The sequence below is a fragment of the Colletotrichum aenigma genome (genome assembly GCF_013390185.1).
Source record: "Colletotrichum aenigma strain Cg56 chromosome Unknown KSG_Cg56_contig04, whole genome shotgun sequence".
Classification (NCBI taxonomy): domain Eukaryota; kingdom Fungi; phylum Ascomycota; class Sordariomycetes; order Glomerellales; family Glomerellaceae; genus Colletotrichum; species Colletotrichum aenigma.
In genome coordinates, this window is record NW_023500910.1 from 1,610,205 (window position 1) to 1,626,800 (window position 16,596).

Genomic DNA, 16,596 nt, shown 5'->3' on the forward strand with positions numbered 1-16,596 from the left:
GCATCTCGGAGGAGGCTGCTGGTTGGTGTAGTCCTCCAGACAGGCAGGATAGCCCTTGCTGCTGCTGTGATAACCTTTCTAACACTCCTAACCAGGCCCTTCTGCCTCGTACTGACAGTAGTTACCTGGTTAGTGGTGCTGCTGCTAACTGCAGTGGTGCTGCTGTTCCTAGCTGGCTTACTTAAGCCTGCATACCAGGTCTCAGCTCCGTATAGGACTGTAGGAAGGACACAGGCAATAACAGCTTGGCGTGCTGCAGCTGCTGGGAGCCCTCCTTTTGTGTTTGATAGGTGCTGTAGGAACTGGGCTACCTTCTTTGCTGCCGCTACCTTTGTATCAACATAGTGCCGGAAGGTGAGTTTCCTATCGAACCAGACCCCTAGCCATCGTACAGGCTTAGTTGAGGCCTTGATAGTTAGGTCCCTTGCCTGTATATCTGGTAGGTTATTTGACTGGTTGTGTTTCCTGCTAAAGTGGATTGCTTCACATTTAGCCGGGTCAAATGTAACCTTATTATCAGTGCCCCAGTCTAGGATCTGAGTTATCTCCTGGCTAAGGGCTGCAGTGTTTCCCTCCAGGGAAGGGCCAGTAGCCAGCAGGCCTATATCGTCTGCATAGCTAAACCGTAGCTTCTGATCGTCAGCTAGGATGTCGGCTATATATAGCAGAAAAAAGGATAGGTGATAGTGGCGAGCCTTGCGGCAGTCCGCAGGATAAAGGGAAGTCCTCTGTGGTAGTATCCTCTACTAACCTTACCCGGGCTGTGCGGCAAGAGGTGAAGTTGAAGATCAGTCTAATCAGACTACTAGGCCAGCCCTGCTGTCGTAGCCTAATAGTAAGTCGATTTCGTAGGACAGAATCAAACGCCCCCTTGACATCCATTGTCGCTAGAGTTGCAGTAAGCCCTGAGTCTAGAGCTCTTTCGATCTCATGGGTTAGACAGGTTGTCAGGTTGACTGCAGCCCTCCCTGGTAATGCCCCAACCTGCTGTGGGCTAGCAACTCCTTCCAGAATGGTGAGATATGCCATCCTCTTTGCTATCAGCCGCTCTAAGCCCTTGCCTAGGCAGGATAAGAGGGCTATTGGGCGCCAGGATCCAGCCTTTGAGAGGTCTGCTTTTCCCGGCTTCTGGATCATAACTACCTCTGCTTTGCGGAAGGTCCTAGGGAAGTAGCCTATCTGAACGCAGGCCTGAAAGAGCTGCTGTATAGGAACACCTATCAGGCCCCAAATGGATTGTAGTAACTTTGTAGTAATCCCATCAATCCCAGGGGTTGTAGCCTTTGTGAGAGTTGCCTGGCGTACTTCCTCAATGTTGACTATCTGCTGCCAGGGTATTAGACGCCTTGGAACTATAGGAATAGCAAATGGGTTCCCATGGAAGTCGTCTGTAGCGTCAAATCTCTCTAGTAGGGCCTTCCGTAAGGCTTGGGCTTTATCATAGCTGTTGTTAAAAGCCTGTCCATCTACCAATAGAGGTGGGGCTTTAACAGCTAGACCAGACTTACGCCAGCTAAGTATCTGATATAAGTTCTGGTTAGACCCAGCCTCCTCAATCTTAGCAGCCCAATAGGCGCGTTTTGCCTTCCTGACTGTGGTCAGAAAGGCCTTCTGCTCCTCTAGGATGGGCGGTGGTATTATTAGCCCAGGTTCTTGGGCTTGCTGACGCCTAGCCTCAATAGCTGCTTGGTGGGCCTCTGAGCACTCCTCTGTCCACCAGGGGGCTCCCCTGCCCTGGTTAGTCCGTCTCTTCCCTACAGCCTGGATAGCTGTAGAGAGGAGGCTGACTAGTTGGGTAGCTAGGGAGTCTATTTCTGCTGAGGTAGGTGTATCCCCTAAGGTAGGCAGGGCTAGGATCCCTACTTTCACTAGGTCGGCTAGCCGGAGTAGGGATGAGTCTGAGACCACAGGGTGGCTAGTCTGACACCTCAAGTCCTGGGTTTTGCTTATAGGTATGGTCGTTATAATAGCTTGGTGATCAGCCCCTGGATGTAGGTGTGGGCTGATGCAGGCCTCTGTAAAGGGGATATTTGAGAAGCTGAGGTCGAGTATATGCCCATGGGTATGGGTTGGAGCCCCAGCTACCCCAATAAAGTTAAGATTACAGCCTTCAGCCCACTCTGCAATATCGTCCCCTCGGTTCCGGCTTTGGGAGCCAGGTTCCCAGGAGGAGTGGCGAGCATTGAGATCCCCAGCAATAAGGGCTCTCTCCGGCGGTTGATAGCTTAGGAGGGTATTTGTTGTGTGGTTTGTGGGTTCACCTGGTGGTCTATAGACGTTTGCAATAGTAATGTCGCCCGCTTTGATCCATAGGATATCCCTTGATAGGGTAGGTCTTTGCTGCTGTATTTGTAACCTTAGACTTTTGTGTGTGTAGGTCATAACCCTAGGCCTTGTGTCCCTGCTGTTCCAGAAGTCAACTGGTACGTAAGAGTTATAGCCTGGGTGTGTGTTGATTTGCATCTTATCTCTATAGCCTATCCAGGGCTCCTGGATCAGTACTATATCGATCTGATCTGCCCAGCAGAGCTCTAGGAGAGCTGTATGAGCTGGGCTGATCTTCCCCACGTTACACTGGGCGACCCGTAGTACCCGTGGGGTAGCCATTTTGAGCCTACGGCTCTGAGTCGAGATCGAGGTGGGTATAGGCATTAATAACGTTGTAGTCAGGCTTCTGTATTACCCTCTGGCTTCTGCTACTGCTTGGAAGCGGGCAGATAGGGCGGTTGGTAAGGGGGAGGGCTTCAGAGTCTTCAGCCTCATCCTCATCCATACTATTGCTGCTTCCAGCTATGCTAGCAGTATCTGCAATAACAATTGAGTCTTGTGTAGGTGTGAGGGGTCGAGGGCGCTTAGATGTAGTGCCCAGCCTGGCCTCTGCTTGCTGTGTGCTGCCTAGGGAGCAGGCCTGGCTAGCTAGGAGGTCATCTGAGGCCTTGCCACCAACCTTCCGGATCCCTCGCAGTTCCTTATAGGTAGGTATAACAAGTTTTCCATTAACTAGTAGCGGTCTGGCTGGGCAGTTGGCATGGCTTGCTGGGAAGGGCCCATAGCAGTTAGCACACTTAGACCTGGCTAGGCAGATCCTATCCTCATGCGAATCTAAGGGCATACTGCAGTTCTCACAGAGGGGTTGCCGGGTGCAGTAGCGGTTTGAGTGGAAGCCCTGGCAGCCAGAGGAGTGTCGTTTAGGGACCTGTTTCCTAGGGGGGAGCAGACGAGCTGGGCCTGACTGGCCGAACAGGCGGAAGCCTTCCTTAACTCCCTGGGGGAGGGCAATAATCAGGCTTTGCGTAGCTGTGGCTAGGTCAGGGCTATCTCGGGTTGGGCGCCAGGAGAGGAGTCTTTGCTTTGTCTGTAGGAAGACCTCTTCCTCTATTTCAGATTCAATACCCATCCTACTTCCATCTAGGCTTGTGAAGTATAGGGGGCAAAAAGGGATGGAATACTGGTACCATCTTGTAGGCACTTCTACCTTCTCAGCTGTGAGACAGTTCTTAATCTCAGGGGCCCTCTGAAGGAGTAGGGCTTGTATCTCTTTGTTCTGGGGCCTCAGCGAGAAGCTAGTAGCAGTATGGCGAACCTCAACTAGGTCTTGTGGTTGTAGGTTGAGCTCTTTTGTAACTACCATTTTTACTGAGTGAGGGGCTAGGGTTCTGGAGGTAGGGATATGTTCGGCAGGAAGCCTAACCAGTAGGCGGAGATCCTGGGTCTGTTTTGGCTTGTTTGCGTAGTTGGTGGCCTGCCGGCCTGTTGTTCGGCTCGGCCGGGGGCCGGGGCCGGGGCTGGGGCCGGAGAGGGATCCACCTTTAGTGGAGCCTCCGGCGGCCAGGGCGTACGTTTTTCCAGGGCTGGTAGGGGTGGGTCCAGAAGTTTCTGTGGTTGCAAATCTGGCAAAAGAGTCGATGAGGTCCTGGGCTGTAGCCTTCAGACGTGCTGGAGCCGTCCCAATGAGGGCATCTAGGCCTTTTGCGAGGAGGTCCAGGGCCTCATCTCGGAGGGCCCGACCTTCCCGGGCTTGCTGAAGAGCGGCAGTGGCCGATTGTGGCCCTCCTCCAAGGGGCCGGATAGGGGGGGGCGTGAGGCCCCTCGGACGCGGGGGTAGGGAGGTAAGGGGGGGAGGGGTCTTCGGCAGGTTATGCATAGAGGATAGGAGGCCGTTAGGGCCCTGCGAGGCGCCCGCGGCTGGCTCTGAGGCCATCGCGGGCGAGAGTAGGTTGTAGGGGTGGATTTGGTGGTGTTAGTGGTAGGGTGACGAGCTCAGCGCGGCACTAACAGTGGGTGCCGGTGGGGTGGTGTGTGCAAAGCCGCTGTGATGGGTGCGATTTGAGTTGACCGTGTATAGATGTTGCGAAGTTGATCGGAGGGTTGAAAGAGACGAGATGTTAACGCGTTCATCCAGTGCGTCTGTCGTTTTCTCGTGCACATAGCTTAGATTTAATGGTGAAAATGGTCCCAAATGAAGGCATTCCAAAAAGCAAATTTTGATCTCCGCCAGCATTAGCGGATTACAAAGATCGGATTACAAAGATGGTAATTAATCAGCCAAAGAGAAGTAGAAAGAGACAGAAGGGATACGTGACGGGAAACCCGTGGTGGAGCCTTGAGGAAACACGGAATGGCCGTCCCCCTCCGTTAACGGGTTACAGCATCGACTGTCAGCAATTCTAAGTCTGAATAAACCCGAATGAATGATTTAGTGTTACATCATCTCGGGTTTTGTCATGACATGATGACATGAAATCGAGTATGGATTTGTCGGAGCGGGTGTTCCGTCTACGGGGCGAGTTGCTGATAGCATAACAGAAACGGATCAGAAGCAGGAGAACACATAGACAACAGAGTTTGTAGGATCTAACTAGATATAAGACTAGTCAATATTCCCGATAAACTTCCACAAAAAATTCCTGTCGTGGAGACTTTTCTGCGTCTGATATTTCACTTCCATCCTAAGACGCAGCACTTCTTTTTAGCTCACCTACCAGCCGTTCGACACCTTGTTTAATCAAGCCAATTCGGAAAATGCCTACATTCACAGTTTTCAAGGGATGTCATGATGATTTCCCCAAGAAGGTCACTGTCGATCATCCCGACCAGCTCGAAGGTGACGACGTTCTAATCCGCGTCACGGCGTCTGGTCTTTGCGGGACCGACTTACACTATGTGAGTAGTCTCCAGTCTACAATCCCGTAATGCCTATCGGTCGGCCCGAGCTCACATATAAATGCCATAAGAAAACAGCGGACATGGTCCTTGGTCACGAAGGTGTCGGTATAGTTTCTGACGTCAGCCCTGGCGTGCGGCATCTGGAGAAAGGCGATCGAGTTGGCTGGGGTTATGCTACCAACAGCTGCGGCTACTGCCAGACCTGTCTTCAGGGCGATGACATCTATTGCTCCGACCGTGCCATATATGGCAACTCCAACACCAACCAGGGTAGCTTCGCCTCCCATGCCATCTGGCGAGAGGCGTTCCTGCATCGCATCCCCAATGCCCTATCCGACGAACTCGCTGCCCCACTTCAATGTGCTGGCGCCACCGTTTTTACGACTCTATACAACGTGGGACCAAATGAGACGGTCGGCATCATCGGTGTGGGCGGTTTAGGTCACCTAGCCATCCAGTTCGCAGCCAAGCTGGGCTGTCGCGTGGTTGTGCTGTCAGGCTCTGATAACAAGAAAGAAGAGGCCTTGAAGTTGGGCGCGCACGAGTTCATCGGCCTGCGCAATCGCGACCCGTCATCTGCCAAACGGAGTTGGCCGATTGACAGACTCATAGTCACGACCTCGTCGCAGCCTGACTGGGATGCCCTCCTGCCTCTCATGGCCACCAGATCAAAGATTTATCCCATCTCTGTCTCCGCGGGCAATCTTGAGATCCCTTATATGCCATTGATCCTAAATGGCATCAGCGTTCAGGGGTCACTGGTGGCGTCAAGAAAGGTGCATCGCAAGATGCTGGAATTTGCAGCGCAACATGATGTGAAGCCGGTTATTGAAGTCTTTCCAATGTCCGAAAATGGTATCAGACAGGCTATTGAGAAGTTAGAATCCGGGAGCATGCATTTCCGGGCAGTTCTCAGGGTGTAGGAAGCTATCTCTACTTCTGCGTCCAAAGTAGAATATGATGTTTGGGGCACTCTTTATGTTTGGTAGATTTCCCTTGGAATGATACTTTGGTCCCTAAAGCTACGGACCTACTGAACCAGCGTATGCCTTCGCGGGTAATTGATTCTGCGTCATCTACACCTGTGCAATTGTATGTGACCATGTTCCCTTCAGTGATAATTATGGCCGGGTCGGTGATCACCTCAGTCTGTTGCAGAAACCGAGGACTGCATCTTCTCACCTTCCCCTTCAACCCAGTTTGGGGCTTTACGCATTCTTTTTATCCCAATTCGAAGAGAAAATTGACCAAGACCAACAGTAGTTGTTCAGCATGACAATGGCTGGTAGGTTATGTGACACCCCAGTCATCAGAATAAAACCTTTCCAACCAGGCTGTGCAAAACGTCAAGATGTTGAGCTACATCACCACATCACATCCCGACAGCGAATCAAAGCCTTACGGCGATGGCTCAAACCAGGCATATTGCTGCAGTCCATATGCATCGATTAGTAAGATAATCGCGGAAGGGAACCTGTTTGGTACCGGCAATCGCCGCCGTGTCGTGCGACGAGATTCTATTTTGCTAGATCTGATTGTTCAGCCGAAAGACTCGATTATCTGTACTACCGAATACATCAGTTACGAATCAAAATAGCTTTCATGAGCATCTTCAGGTAAACGAACATGCGGACTAAGCGGCGTCCGGATGTATAGCGGGCCCAAAGCTGTTACCGAAACTATTGCCGCTTTGCTTGACTCTGCCCCTAGCACCAAAGCCCCTGTAAGTCATCACAGACCATACGACCGCCATGTCGCCCAACGGAGGTACGTGCTTCCACTGGCGAACATTACTGTTTCTGATGATCGTCAGCTGCAACCGGGTTATGATGGGTATAAATAGTCATTGTCATTGAGCCTGCGCTCACTTGTCTGGGTTGGCCATCTTTGATTGCAACCAATAACGCCAACCATCTACTCCCTATTGACTTTGACTAGATCCTTTTTTGTGCCAGTCCTCTCATCATGTCAGCTATTCCGACTCTCGTCGAAAGGGATAAGGAGTACTATGCACTTGACTTCGGCAGTAATCTTCCTCCCGGGACGGACACGGCGGATCAGCTTGACAACAATCAGAGACAGCCGAAACCCCCAACTCAATCTCAGAGACCCGTGCCAGAGTGGCCTCCTGAGGAGAAGAGGAAAGGGAAATGGATTTCAGCGTATCTTGACACAGTAAGATCATTTACATGCCAAAGCTTGACGGTGATATAATTACATGGAAGCACTGACTTGTGGTCTTTCTCCTCATAGCTTGACCCCGAGACTGAGCATGACCAAATCATCAAAACCGCGAACTTCTTCTCTGGCAATACATTTGCTGTTGCAATGGGATACTGCTCCACGTTTGTGATGCTGACGCAGCCCCCGGGGGGTGCTGCGGCGATTCATTTTGGGGCCAGAGCATTCAAGCGTCCCCACCAACGGTTTTACGAGACAGCAGACCAGCTCCTAGATTGGATGTGGTACGGCAGTGCGTCCGAGGAGACAAAACGAGGAATCAAGGCTGTGAACAGACTACACAAAACCATCTGGAAGAACACCCCGGGAGCCTTCAGCAACCCTCCCGAAGGACAGATGTCCGTGATTGGGTCGGCGGTGTTCGAGACGTATTTGCGGAAGCTTGTCGGGGCGAAGAATCAGAAGCCTCGTCCTCACGTCGCAGCTGCGTGGCCTGCATGGGCAGAAAGGGTTTTGGCGCAATTTCGAACGGAGCCGGCGGACGGGAGTCGTAACTTTGGAGTCAACTTTCCAAGAACATGGGACGAACTCGAAGGCTGTTATCGCTGGTTTCAGGACTTGCCCTTCGACAAATGGACGAATTCGGAAGACAGGGAGAAGGGCCGCGCCATCGCTGAGGCTTTCATAAACCAGTTCAGCACGCTGTGGTTTCCCAAGTAAGTTAGGCCAACAGGTCAACGCCCCAAACGGTTCATATGGATTTCTCGAACACTGGGGATGGCTAATCGACTAAACGCAGACATCTTCACTGGTTTGGCCGCCAGATGCTGCTGACAGTTCTTGCTCCCAAAGTCCGTGAACAGCAACAGATCGGTCACCCAAACCCTGTGCTTGAACGATTGATCAAGCTTGGGTTGAAGATACAATTTGACTTGATTGACATAATGCCAGACCCGGTCAAGCCAATGCTTTTTGAGGAGTACCAGGCCGTTAAGAAATGGGGTTGGGGGCAAATAGATGCCGACGTCACTCGGCAATGGGAGCGCAAGGGCCGGGTAACCGATTTCTGTCTAGTGGTGGTTGTACTTTTGTGGGCTGTTATGTTTCTCTGGTACAAGTAAACTTGAGATTGTGAAAGTTCTGAGCAACAATTGACGCATTCCTCATTGAAAGAGTCGTCTTCAAACGGCACCGAACATGACCTCCTCGTCCAAAACCACCAGCCCTTACATTTATCCAGCTAGCCTGGACACCAAACCATCTTGGATAAGAATGGCACTGACGATGGAAAACTCTATCACGTTCTAGAGCGACGTGTCAGATGAAACTTCCTTCCATTCATCCAAGAGCTCGATCGTGTCAGCGCACTTCTTGCGCAGTTGAACCACTGCGTCTGGTCCCAGAGCCAAGCTGATCGGCAATGACCGTCCTTGAGCAGTGCCTGAAGATTCCACCAGATCAATGATATGAGAAACCCCTTTTGCGGGGTCTCCAGGCTGCTGATGATGCGCTCCCTTGAACTGAGCATACAGTGAATCGACGGTGGACTTGTATTCCGGGATCTTCGTGTCCACGTAGACCGTATTTTTGGCGTTGAGAAGTTCGGTGCGAAAGAATCCCGGCTCGACTAGTAGGGTTTTGATCCCAATAGACTTGACCTCGAGATTAAGCGTTTCGACGGCAGCTTATGAAAACAAATATTAATGTTAGCTTCTTCGATCATGGCTCCCATGGGACAATTGGTTCACGCACCTCTCAACGCGCTCTTGGATGCACAGTATGCCCCTAGAGTAGGGATACCTCCCCAGGCAGCCGTAGAGCCCATGAAGACAAATGTTCCGGACTTGCGAGCTCGAAAATGAGGCAGGAAGGCTCGTGTTATACCGAGAGGTCCAAAGACGTGAGTCTGGAAGACTTTGTTCCAGTCTTCTTGACTATGATTTGTTGGTATTAGGCGCCTTACGGGAATCGACCGATAGTGGCGATGGGAGAAACTCACCTGTCATCCTCGACTGTTCCAAAATGCGAGTAGCCAGCATTATTAACCAAAACATCAACACCGCCATAGATACCCAGCGCTTCTTGGGCCACCCTGTCAAACTCGGACTGGCTAGCCAGAAGGTCCAGCTTCAACACGGCTGCGCCAGCCTTACGGAAGTGGACTATCTTTGAGATGTCGCGAGCCGTCGCGATGACCTTGTCTCCTTTTGCGAGGATTGCTTTGACAAACTCAGCGCCGAAGCCCGAGGTGCTTCCGGTGATGAGCCAAACGAGAGGTGCCATGATGAATCGAGTGCGTTTGCTAACTGGTTGTTGTATGTCTTACGGAGATGGAGCAACGAAGGTCATGGTCAATCATCCGCCATCAAACGGCCTTAAATAGCAACGCGTCAAACAACTGATTTGAAATCCTGCGAAGTTACGGTTACTACGGCCTTGGGAAACTGAAGTCACTTTGGCCGGGTCAGCGGACTTCGGGGAGAATTGGCGGACATAGCGGAAGTAAGGATATCAGACGCAAAGTCAAGTTTGAATACTAAGTTACGGACCCCATCGTGTTGCGGATCATGCCGATACTTACGATTGGGAGCATGTGCAGTGTTATGTCTTGTGAAGGCGCCACCTAATCACAATGTCTCCGAACCAATACCGAGCACTCTTGCGCTCCATAAAGCTGTGGAGTGTCATTCTTGACCTGCAGAATTTATCAGCAAAGCCAAGAAGATGACGATATTGTAATTCTTGGCTACATGCCGTCCGAGTGAGGAAAACAATACGGTGGTTGCTATCACCTTGGCAATTTCGAGATATCGTCTAAGCCACCTAGCCCTCGTGGACATCGATTTGAGTCTCAGGGGAAGGTCGCTGATCTCTGCAGTACTTAAGAAAGGCAACAAACTGCCTCACAGCATGAATCAGAGCCTGTTCCAATCACCTCACGTCTTCGATCTATGATCTAAAAATTAAAATCTTTAAGTCCAACAACAATCCCGAAACATGTCTCTTATCCGCATCGCCAAAGGCAGTCTTCATTTGGCCGGTCTCCTCCATCGGCCGGAGACAGCCTCAGCCAAGGCTCCAGGTCTCGTCGTTGTTCACCCTGGCGGCGGCGTCAAGGAGCAAACTGCCAGCCTCTATGCGGAGCGTATGTCTCAGCAGGGGTTCGTGTCTGTTGCCTTCGACGCGCTGTACCAAGGGCAGTCTGAGGGCAGCCCTCACTACCTAGAAGACCCGGGCTCCAGGGTTTCTGACGTCTCCGCTGTCGTGGATTACTTGCAAACTCTCGATTATGTCGACCCAGGTGCCATCGCAGTTCTCGGAATCTGCGCGGGTGGCGGGTACGGAATTGCCGCAGCAGCTACTGATCACCGCATCAAGGCAGTAGCTGCAATCAGCCTAGTCAACATTGGCGACACCAACCGCCAGGGGTGGCTCAACACTCTAAATACATCGGACGCTTTATCTGCGGTTGAGTCGGCCGCTGAAACTATTCAAGACATCGCTGCGGGTGGCAACATTACCTACCTGCAGTACGTTCCCGACCCTCCCCAAGCCGACACCCCCCCTGACCTGGTCGATGCGTGGGACTACTACCGGAACCCTCGCGGCTTTTTCAACACGTCCGAGAACCGCATGCACCCCGCTTCTATCCCTCTGATTTACCGTTTCGACGCCTGGCACTTGGCAGACCAGCTTCTCTCGCAGCCAACCATACTAATCGCCGGGGAGGATGCCGATAGCCGCTGGGGAACCGACGATGTTTACGAGAAGATCAAGAATACCAACCCGAATGCAGTAAAGATCTTGGTTCCAGGCGGGCGCCACATGGATTTCTACGACTTGGAACCTTACGTCGCTCCCTCGGTTGCAAATGTGACCGACTTCTTCAAGACCCACCTGAACCTATGAAGGAGCTGAAAGCCTGAAGCGGAAAGGGCAGCCAACTTGACGCTGAAATGCGTTTCAGAGGCCTCACATAGATGTAGCTTGAGATAAATTTGTCGTCCCTTGATCTACTTCAGACCCAAGATATGCTTCTGAATAAAGCTCTACCACTTCATCCTTCTAGCCGGCTCACCTTCGGGAATCGCTGAATCATGATTCACGTGAACTGACAAAGATGACTTGTGTCTTGAACTTCTGTGTCCAATGGCCTTTGTAATGAACTTGTCCTATTCAGCAAACCTCATCTGTCAACCCTAAATGATCGAATTGCTTACTTTCCCACCGCAGGTGCATCCCAGTTTGCAGACGTGATGCCAGCACTTCCACCTTTCCTCTCTCTGACGTATCGACTGAAGACTTCAATGCCCGGACCATCGTGAAGACTTTCAATCCACATCACCTGACATAGACTGCATTTGACCTCAAGCCACATGATACCTAAAGTGTTCTCCATCAGTGGATAGAGCCTTTCCATTAGCCACTCTTGATCTTGGCCATGGAACAACGATACCGCGCCGACCATCAATGCCCAAGCAAAGAGAAAGCTTTCTCCAGTATTAGCGGGCGAGAATATGAGACAAGCTTTGCGAAATTGAGCAGCTATATATGGATACTGAGTTTTCAGACCAGGAAAGTTCCAGAAGACGGTTGTCAAATAAGCGTGAAGCGACAGCCGGAGAATCTCTGCAAGGGGATTCCAGTGATGGTTACGAAAATCAAGCAGGAGAAGCCGCGACTGAATAGATGTTAGAAACCCCTCAACAACTATGTCCGAAAGCTTTTCACCACTGCCGTGACTGCTGTTTATCAGCTGCGATAGAACCTGGATATCTTGGAAACACCTGTGCAGTCCCCTGTCCAGTTCGCGGGTAAGATGGCGGGATCGAGAAAAGCAGGATTGATCAACTGATTTGGCATCGACAGGCTCGCCCTCGTATTTGGACGACCCCATGTTTTGCGAATACCCCGGCTTGAAGCCAGTGCACATGCTGTAGATCAAATCTGCCCTTCACGCAATTTGGTCAGCGTTGTTTTGGGGATTCTACTGAAGGTGGCGAGAACGGGAGGTTGATACTTACCGACGCAACTTTTCCTGGAGTAGAGGCTTTTCGTCATACGACTTCAACCCGCCGCGGAGATCAATGATCTTTCTCAACCCCATCATGTGTATGTGGGCACACTCCATATCTCCGAAGCACTCCGCAACAAAAACCATAAACATGACGACAGTGGTTGTGGAATCGGTCAATGCAGTCTTCGGATTGCTAAGCTGCCTGTTAAGCTCACTGACTGTTCGATACAAGTGGTACTTTGTTCTTTCGCTCTTCTGACCTGCCAGAGTGTCGAAAAAGAATGACGTAGTGTAGAGAACAGCGTGGAGATATGCCAGGTCGAGTTGGGTCCAGTGGAACCAGTATGTGTTGCTAATATCAGAGTAAGAGTACTTTGCGATCGGGTACATGTTGTTCTTCAAGTGGGTGTAATCTAGGAGGAAGAGCACGTTAATGAGAGCGACTGATTGCCAACCGCCTATAAAAGACCCAACCTACAGGTGCATAGCATTCGACGGGCATGAATATCAACATCTTCGGTGAAATTGACGAAAGCAAAGATGCTAGCAGGCGGAGGAACTAAAACGGAATGTGTAGCGCCGACAGGAGCTGTGTCACCGAAGGCCCCACCATCTCCTTCAGGGTTCATATTCTCTTGATGGAACTCTTGTAAGGCTTTTCCATCAAGAGCGATGGTAGAGATCTGCAGTTGTTGCCGATCTAAACTGATTCGTTTGCGAGTGTTCTTCCCCTTCATTACATGGCTTCGAATAAGCTTGCGATCTCTCTCTGTGGGCGTCTCATTCGTAGTCGTCACGACAAATGCTAGTTCTCTGTTTGTGTCTTCGCCTGTGAGTCTAACTTCATTGAGGGCAACTGAATTTGGAAAAGAATCGTACCTTTGAGCAGGGCTGCTCTTGACGAATCCATCGAGATTGGAGCGCTAGCGAACACCGAACGGAACGGGTAAAACTTTTCGTAAGTATCCGCTTGTACAGGAGGCTTCAAATTTGTTTCAACTTGCTGATGCTTGACGAGACGGAGCGGACGTTTTTTTCTTGATGTCTAAAGTAGGAAAACAATCAAAGGGGAGGGGCTACGGAAAGAATAACGGCTTCCCGCCGATCCAGAATTGACCTTCGACACGAAGCACTGACCCACGTCTTGAGGTCTTGCCAAGACTTAGATTGTTTTCCTATTTAGATCTAGTGCGAACTAAAATCGGAAAACACGGTTGTCGGTCTCCCCGCCCATTTCGCTGATTAAATGATTTGCCTTTGGACTCCCAGCAAGATGAGAGCGGTCGCGAACGGAGAGAAATAAGCTCTGCGTGATCCGCTAAGTGGTAAACAGACCCTCAAAAAGGTTGCCAAAACATACCTTGCGCAGAGTATATGCTGGGAGGCAGGTCATTCTGACGTTTGTGAAATAATACACACTCCACGTCGTCGACCACCTAGTCGCTCCATTACAAAGCAGCATTTATTTCATCCCTAGTGTTGACCACCTGTTTAAAAATCCACGTCATCGAAACACAGTTCTTCCACTGCCTTAATCAAAGGCTTCGAATTTTAGATACCTAGTCCAAAAGATTGAAATGCGAGATTATAAACCGCGTTGCGGTGTAGACCCAGAGTTCCCACTCTGGTACAATGAGTGAACTTGATTTTCTACTCCTGTTTCCATTGCGCAGACGTACAAATGCCTCATCTCAGACTCCTGGGGTCAATCAAGATCCAACTGCAACGACCCGCGCTACCGACTCTTTTTCGCCTGGAGACGCTGTGGTTTCTCTCGCAGCTGGCGTCCCATTGATCGTGGTATCGGAGATGTTTGGCTTCCCTACTCCCCGCGCACCATTATCAAATCCATGACCACCATCACCACGTCGCACTTTGAGAGTCAAAGGGCTTCGCGCCGGCTTTTGAAGCTTCCTGGTTCGGCCTTTGAAGCCCGTTCACACCACACTTTGCGGTCGAGTCAGAGAGACTACGGCTCCACACTAGATTCTTGTTTCCGTCTTCCGCGCGGCTTGTTCTGTTGAATGCTTCTCCAAACATTTTACACGTCCTTGGAGACGAAAGTTCAGATTACTTCGTATTCGCTGCATCCGTACCTCCAACCGATTCGTGGTAGCGTTAGCTAGAGAAATACAATACAATTCACCTTGCTCTGTGTCGTTCCACATTGTTGTCAGAACAGCGTCCCATCCTAGGATCAACCACCAACATGGCGGAGGGCAGCACTTCCCAACAACAATTCATGTCGTTCACCAAGACTTACCACCACAAACCATACGACCTGATCTCTCCCTCTAGACCTGAGCTCTCAGCAGCCGGCAAGAATGTTGTGATCACTGGCGGCGGCACCGGCATAGGAAAATCGATCGCCCTTTCTTTTGCTAAGGCTGGTGCGAGCTCCATCTGTATTCTCGGCCGACGACTCGACCGCCTTGAGATCGCCGTGGCAGAGATCCGCAGCACCGCCAAGCTTGGAACTCAAGTTCTTTGCAAGAAAGTGGATCTCTCAATTCGCGATGAAGCTTGCGCAGCTATTGATGAGATTTCATCAGCGGTCGGAAACATCGACATCTTGGTTTCTAATGCTGGGTTCTTCCCTAAAGTTGGCGGCGTCGTCCATCAAGGAGCGGAAGACTACATGGAGGGTTTCAAGCTCAACGTGGTCACCACGCTGCACGCCTTGCAAGCTTTTGTCCCCCATGCAGCCCGAGGCGCCATAGTGCTGAACATTTCGACATCTCTGGCTCACATTAAACCGTGGGCAGGACTCTCGGGCTACTGCGTCACCAAAGGAGCAAATCTCAAGCTTGTGGACTTTTTCGCGGCGGAGAATCCTGACATTCACGTTGTCAACGTTCAGCCGGGAGTCATCGAAACCGAGCTGAGCCCGCAAGGCACTACCTTCAACACGACTGATGATCGTAAGTACACCAATGCATGAATACGACTTCACCCTGCTGACAAACCTACGCAACAGCGGCACTCCCTGGTCACTTTTGCGTGTGGCTAGCATCTCCCGAAGCTCGATTTCTCAAGAACAAATTCGTCTGGGCTAACTGGGATGTCTAGGAGTTGATGCAACGGGCTGGAGAGATCGAGTCACCTCACCTTCTTACGTGGATTATTGACGGTGTTCGAATATGATGTCACTCGATGCTACCAGCCAGAATATTCTACCTACACGCCACACCTGGCTGCAGCTTGAGACGGCTGACTCCGTACTCGGATTCAATCAGTTATGAATTAGTATGAATCATTTATACTTGCGAAGAAGTCCTCACTGTTACGACCCGTTATGCATGAATAACAGTTGACCGACCCACTTGGGCGTCGGGCGGCTAGAACAGGACATTTGTACCCTGCAGGATCATGGGAACAACAGGGACTCGCTCAGGAACGGAAGAACTATGGTACAGGTCACGTGATGATAAGGAATGAGCATAGATAAGGGATCCACAATGAGCGCTCAGTGGAGACTAGAATGAGCGCTCATCCCACTCTAGAATGAGCGCTCATAATGACAAGGGTAACAGCGCTCAGGAACAGCGAGACTGCTCATGTAAGAAGACTTGTATATAGTATGACCCTGAGCCTGGCTCATGGTCAGACTCCCATAGCTCTTCAGCAATCAACTTAGTATTCATCCTCACGGATACTCTCAGCTTACCTTCACTGCGAATCACTTGTTGAGTCTAAGACTGATCACCTTAGCCTCTGAAGACCCGATCTACTGCAGCCTACGAACTACGACCTACGACCACGACCCAGTATACTGTTAGAACGTATCAATCCCCAGCTTCTGTTAGCAGACCCTACTGTCGGATAGCTGACCGTAACACTCACTTCGCATAGGCTTCGAACTATCTATAGATATCTATACAGGTATATACTTATATAATCTATAAGTATAGAGGGGTATTTAGGTAAATATTAAATAAGTATAAATAATAGATAAGGCTTTTTTATTTAAGTATTAAGTATATAAGTAAAATAGAAATTATAATTTAAGTCTTAAGTAATAGTTTATTTTATAAATATAATATATTGAAGAAAATTTAGAGAGGAATGAAAGTTTGAATTAAAATATTAAAACTACAGAGGAAATGAATTATATTATTATAATATACTACTAATTTCTAATAATAAGAAATTACTATAATCTATTTTTTATAGTTGTTTTAGTTATTTAATTAGGTTTTTATGTTTTTATTATTTTTCTGATTGAATAATAA

The 16,596-nt window shown here is 50.1% G+C and overlaps 3 protein-coding genes across 3 annotated transcripts; 2 read left to right on the forward strand and 1 right to left on the reverse strand.

Annotated features, from left to right (window-relative positions):
* Positions 1-7,131: 7,131 nt before the first annotated feature.
* CGCA056_v006308 (uncharacterized protein) lies at positions 7,132-8,468 on the forward strand (the record flags this gene model as incomplete). The annotated part of the gene is made up of 3 exons (XM_037321559.1): positions 7,132-7,341; positions 7,420-8,063; positions 8,147-8,468. 3 exons carry the CDS (start codon positions 7,132-7,134, stop codon positions 8,466-8,468), a joined length of 1,176 nt encoding a protein of 391 aa, XP_037179463.1.
* A 183-nt stretch (positions 8,469-8,651) lies between these two features.
* CGCA056_v006309 (Oxidoreductase BOA17) lies at positions 8,652-9,630 on the reverse strand (the record flags this gene model as incomplete). The annotated part of the gene is made up of 3 exons (XM_037321560.1): positions 8,652-9,031; positions 9,100-9,281; positions 9,347-9,630. The coding sequence occupies 3 exons, from the start codon at positions 9,628-9,630 to the stop codon at positions 8,652-8,654; spliced, it is 846 nt and encodes a 281-aa protein (XP_037179464.1).
* A 4,943-nt stretch (positions 9,631-14,573) lies between these two features.
* andI (Short chain dehydrogenase andI) lies at positions 14,574-15,433 on the forward strand (the record flags this gene model as incomplete). The annotated part of the gene is made up of 2 exons (XM_037321561.1): positions 14,574-15,285; positions 15,342-15,433. 2 exons carry the CDS (start codon positions 14,574-14,576, stop codon positions 15,431-15,433), a joined length of 804 nt encoding a protein of 267 aa, XP_037179793.1.
* Between the last annotated feature and the right edge of the window lie 1,163 nt (positions 15,434-16,596).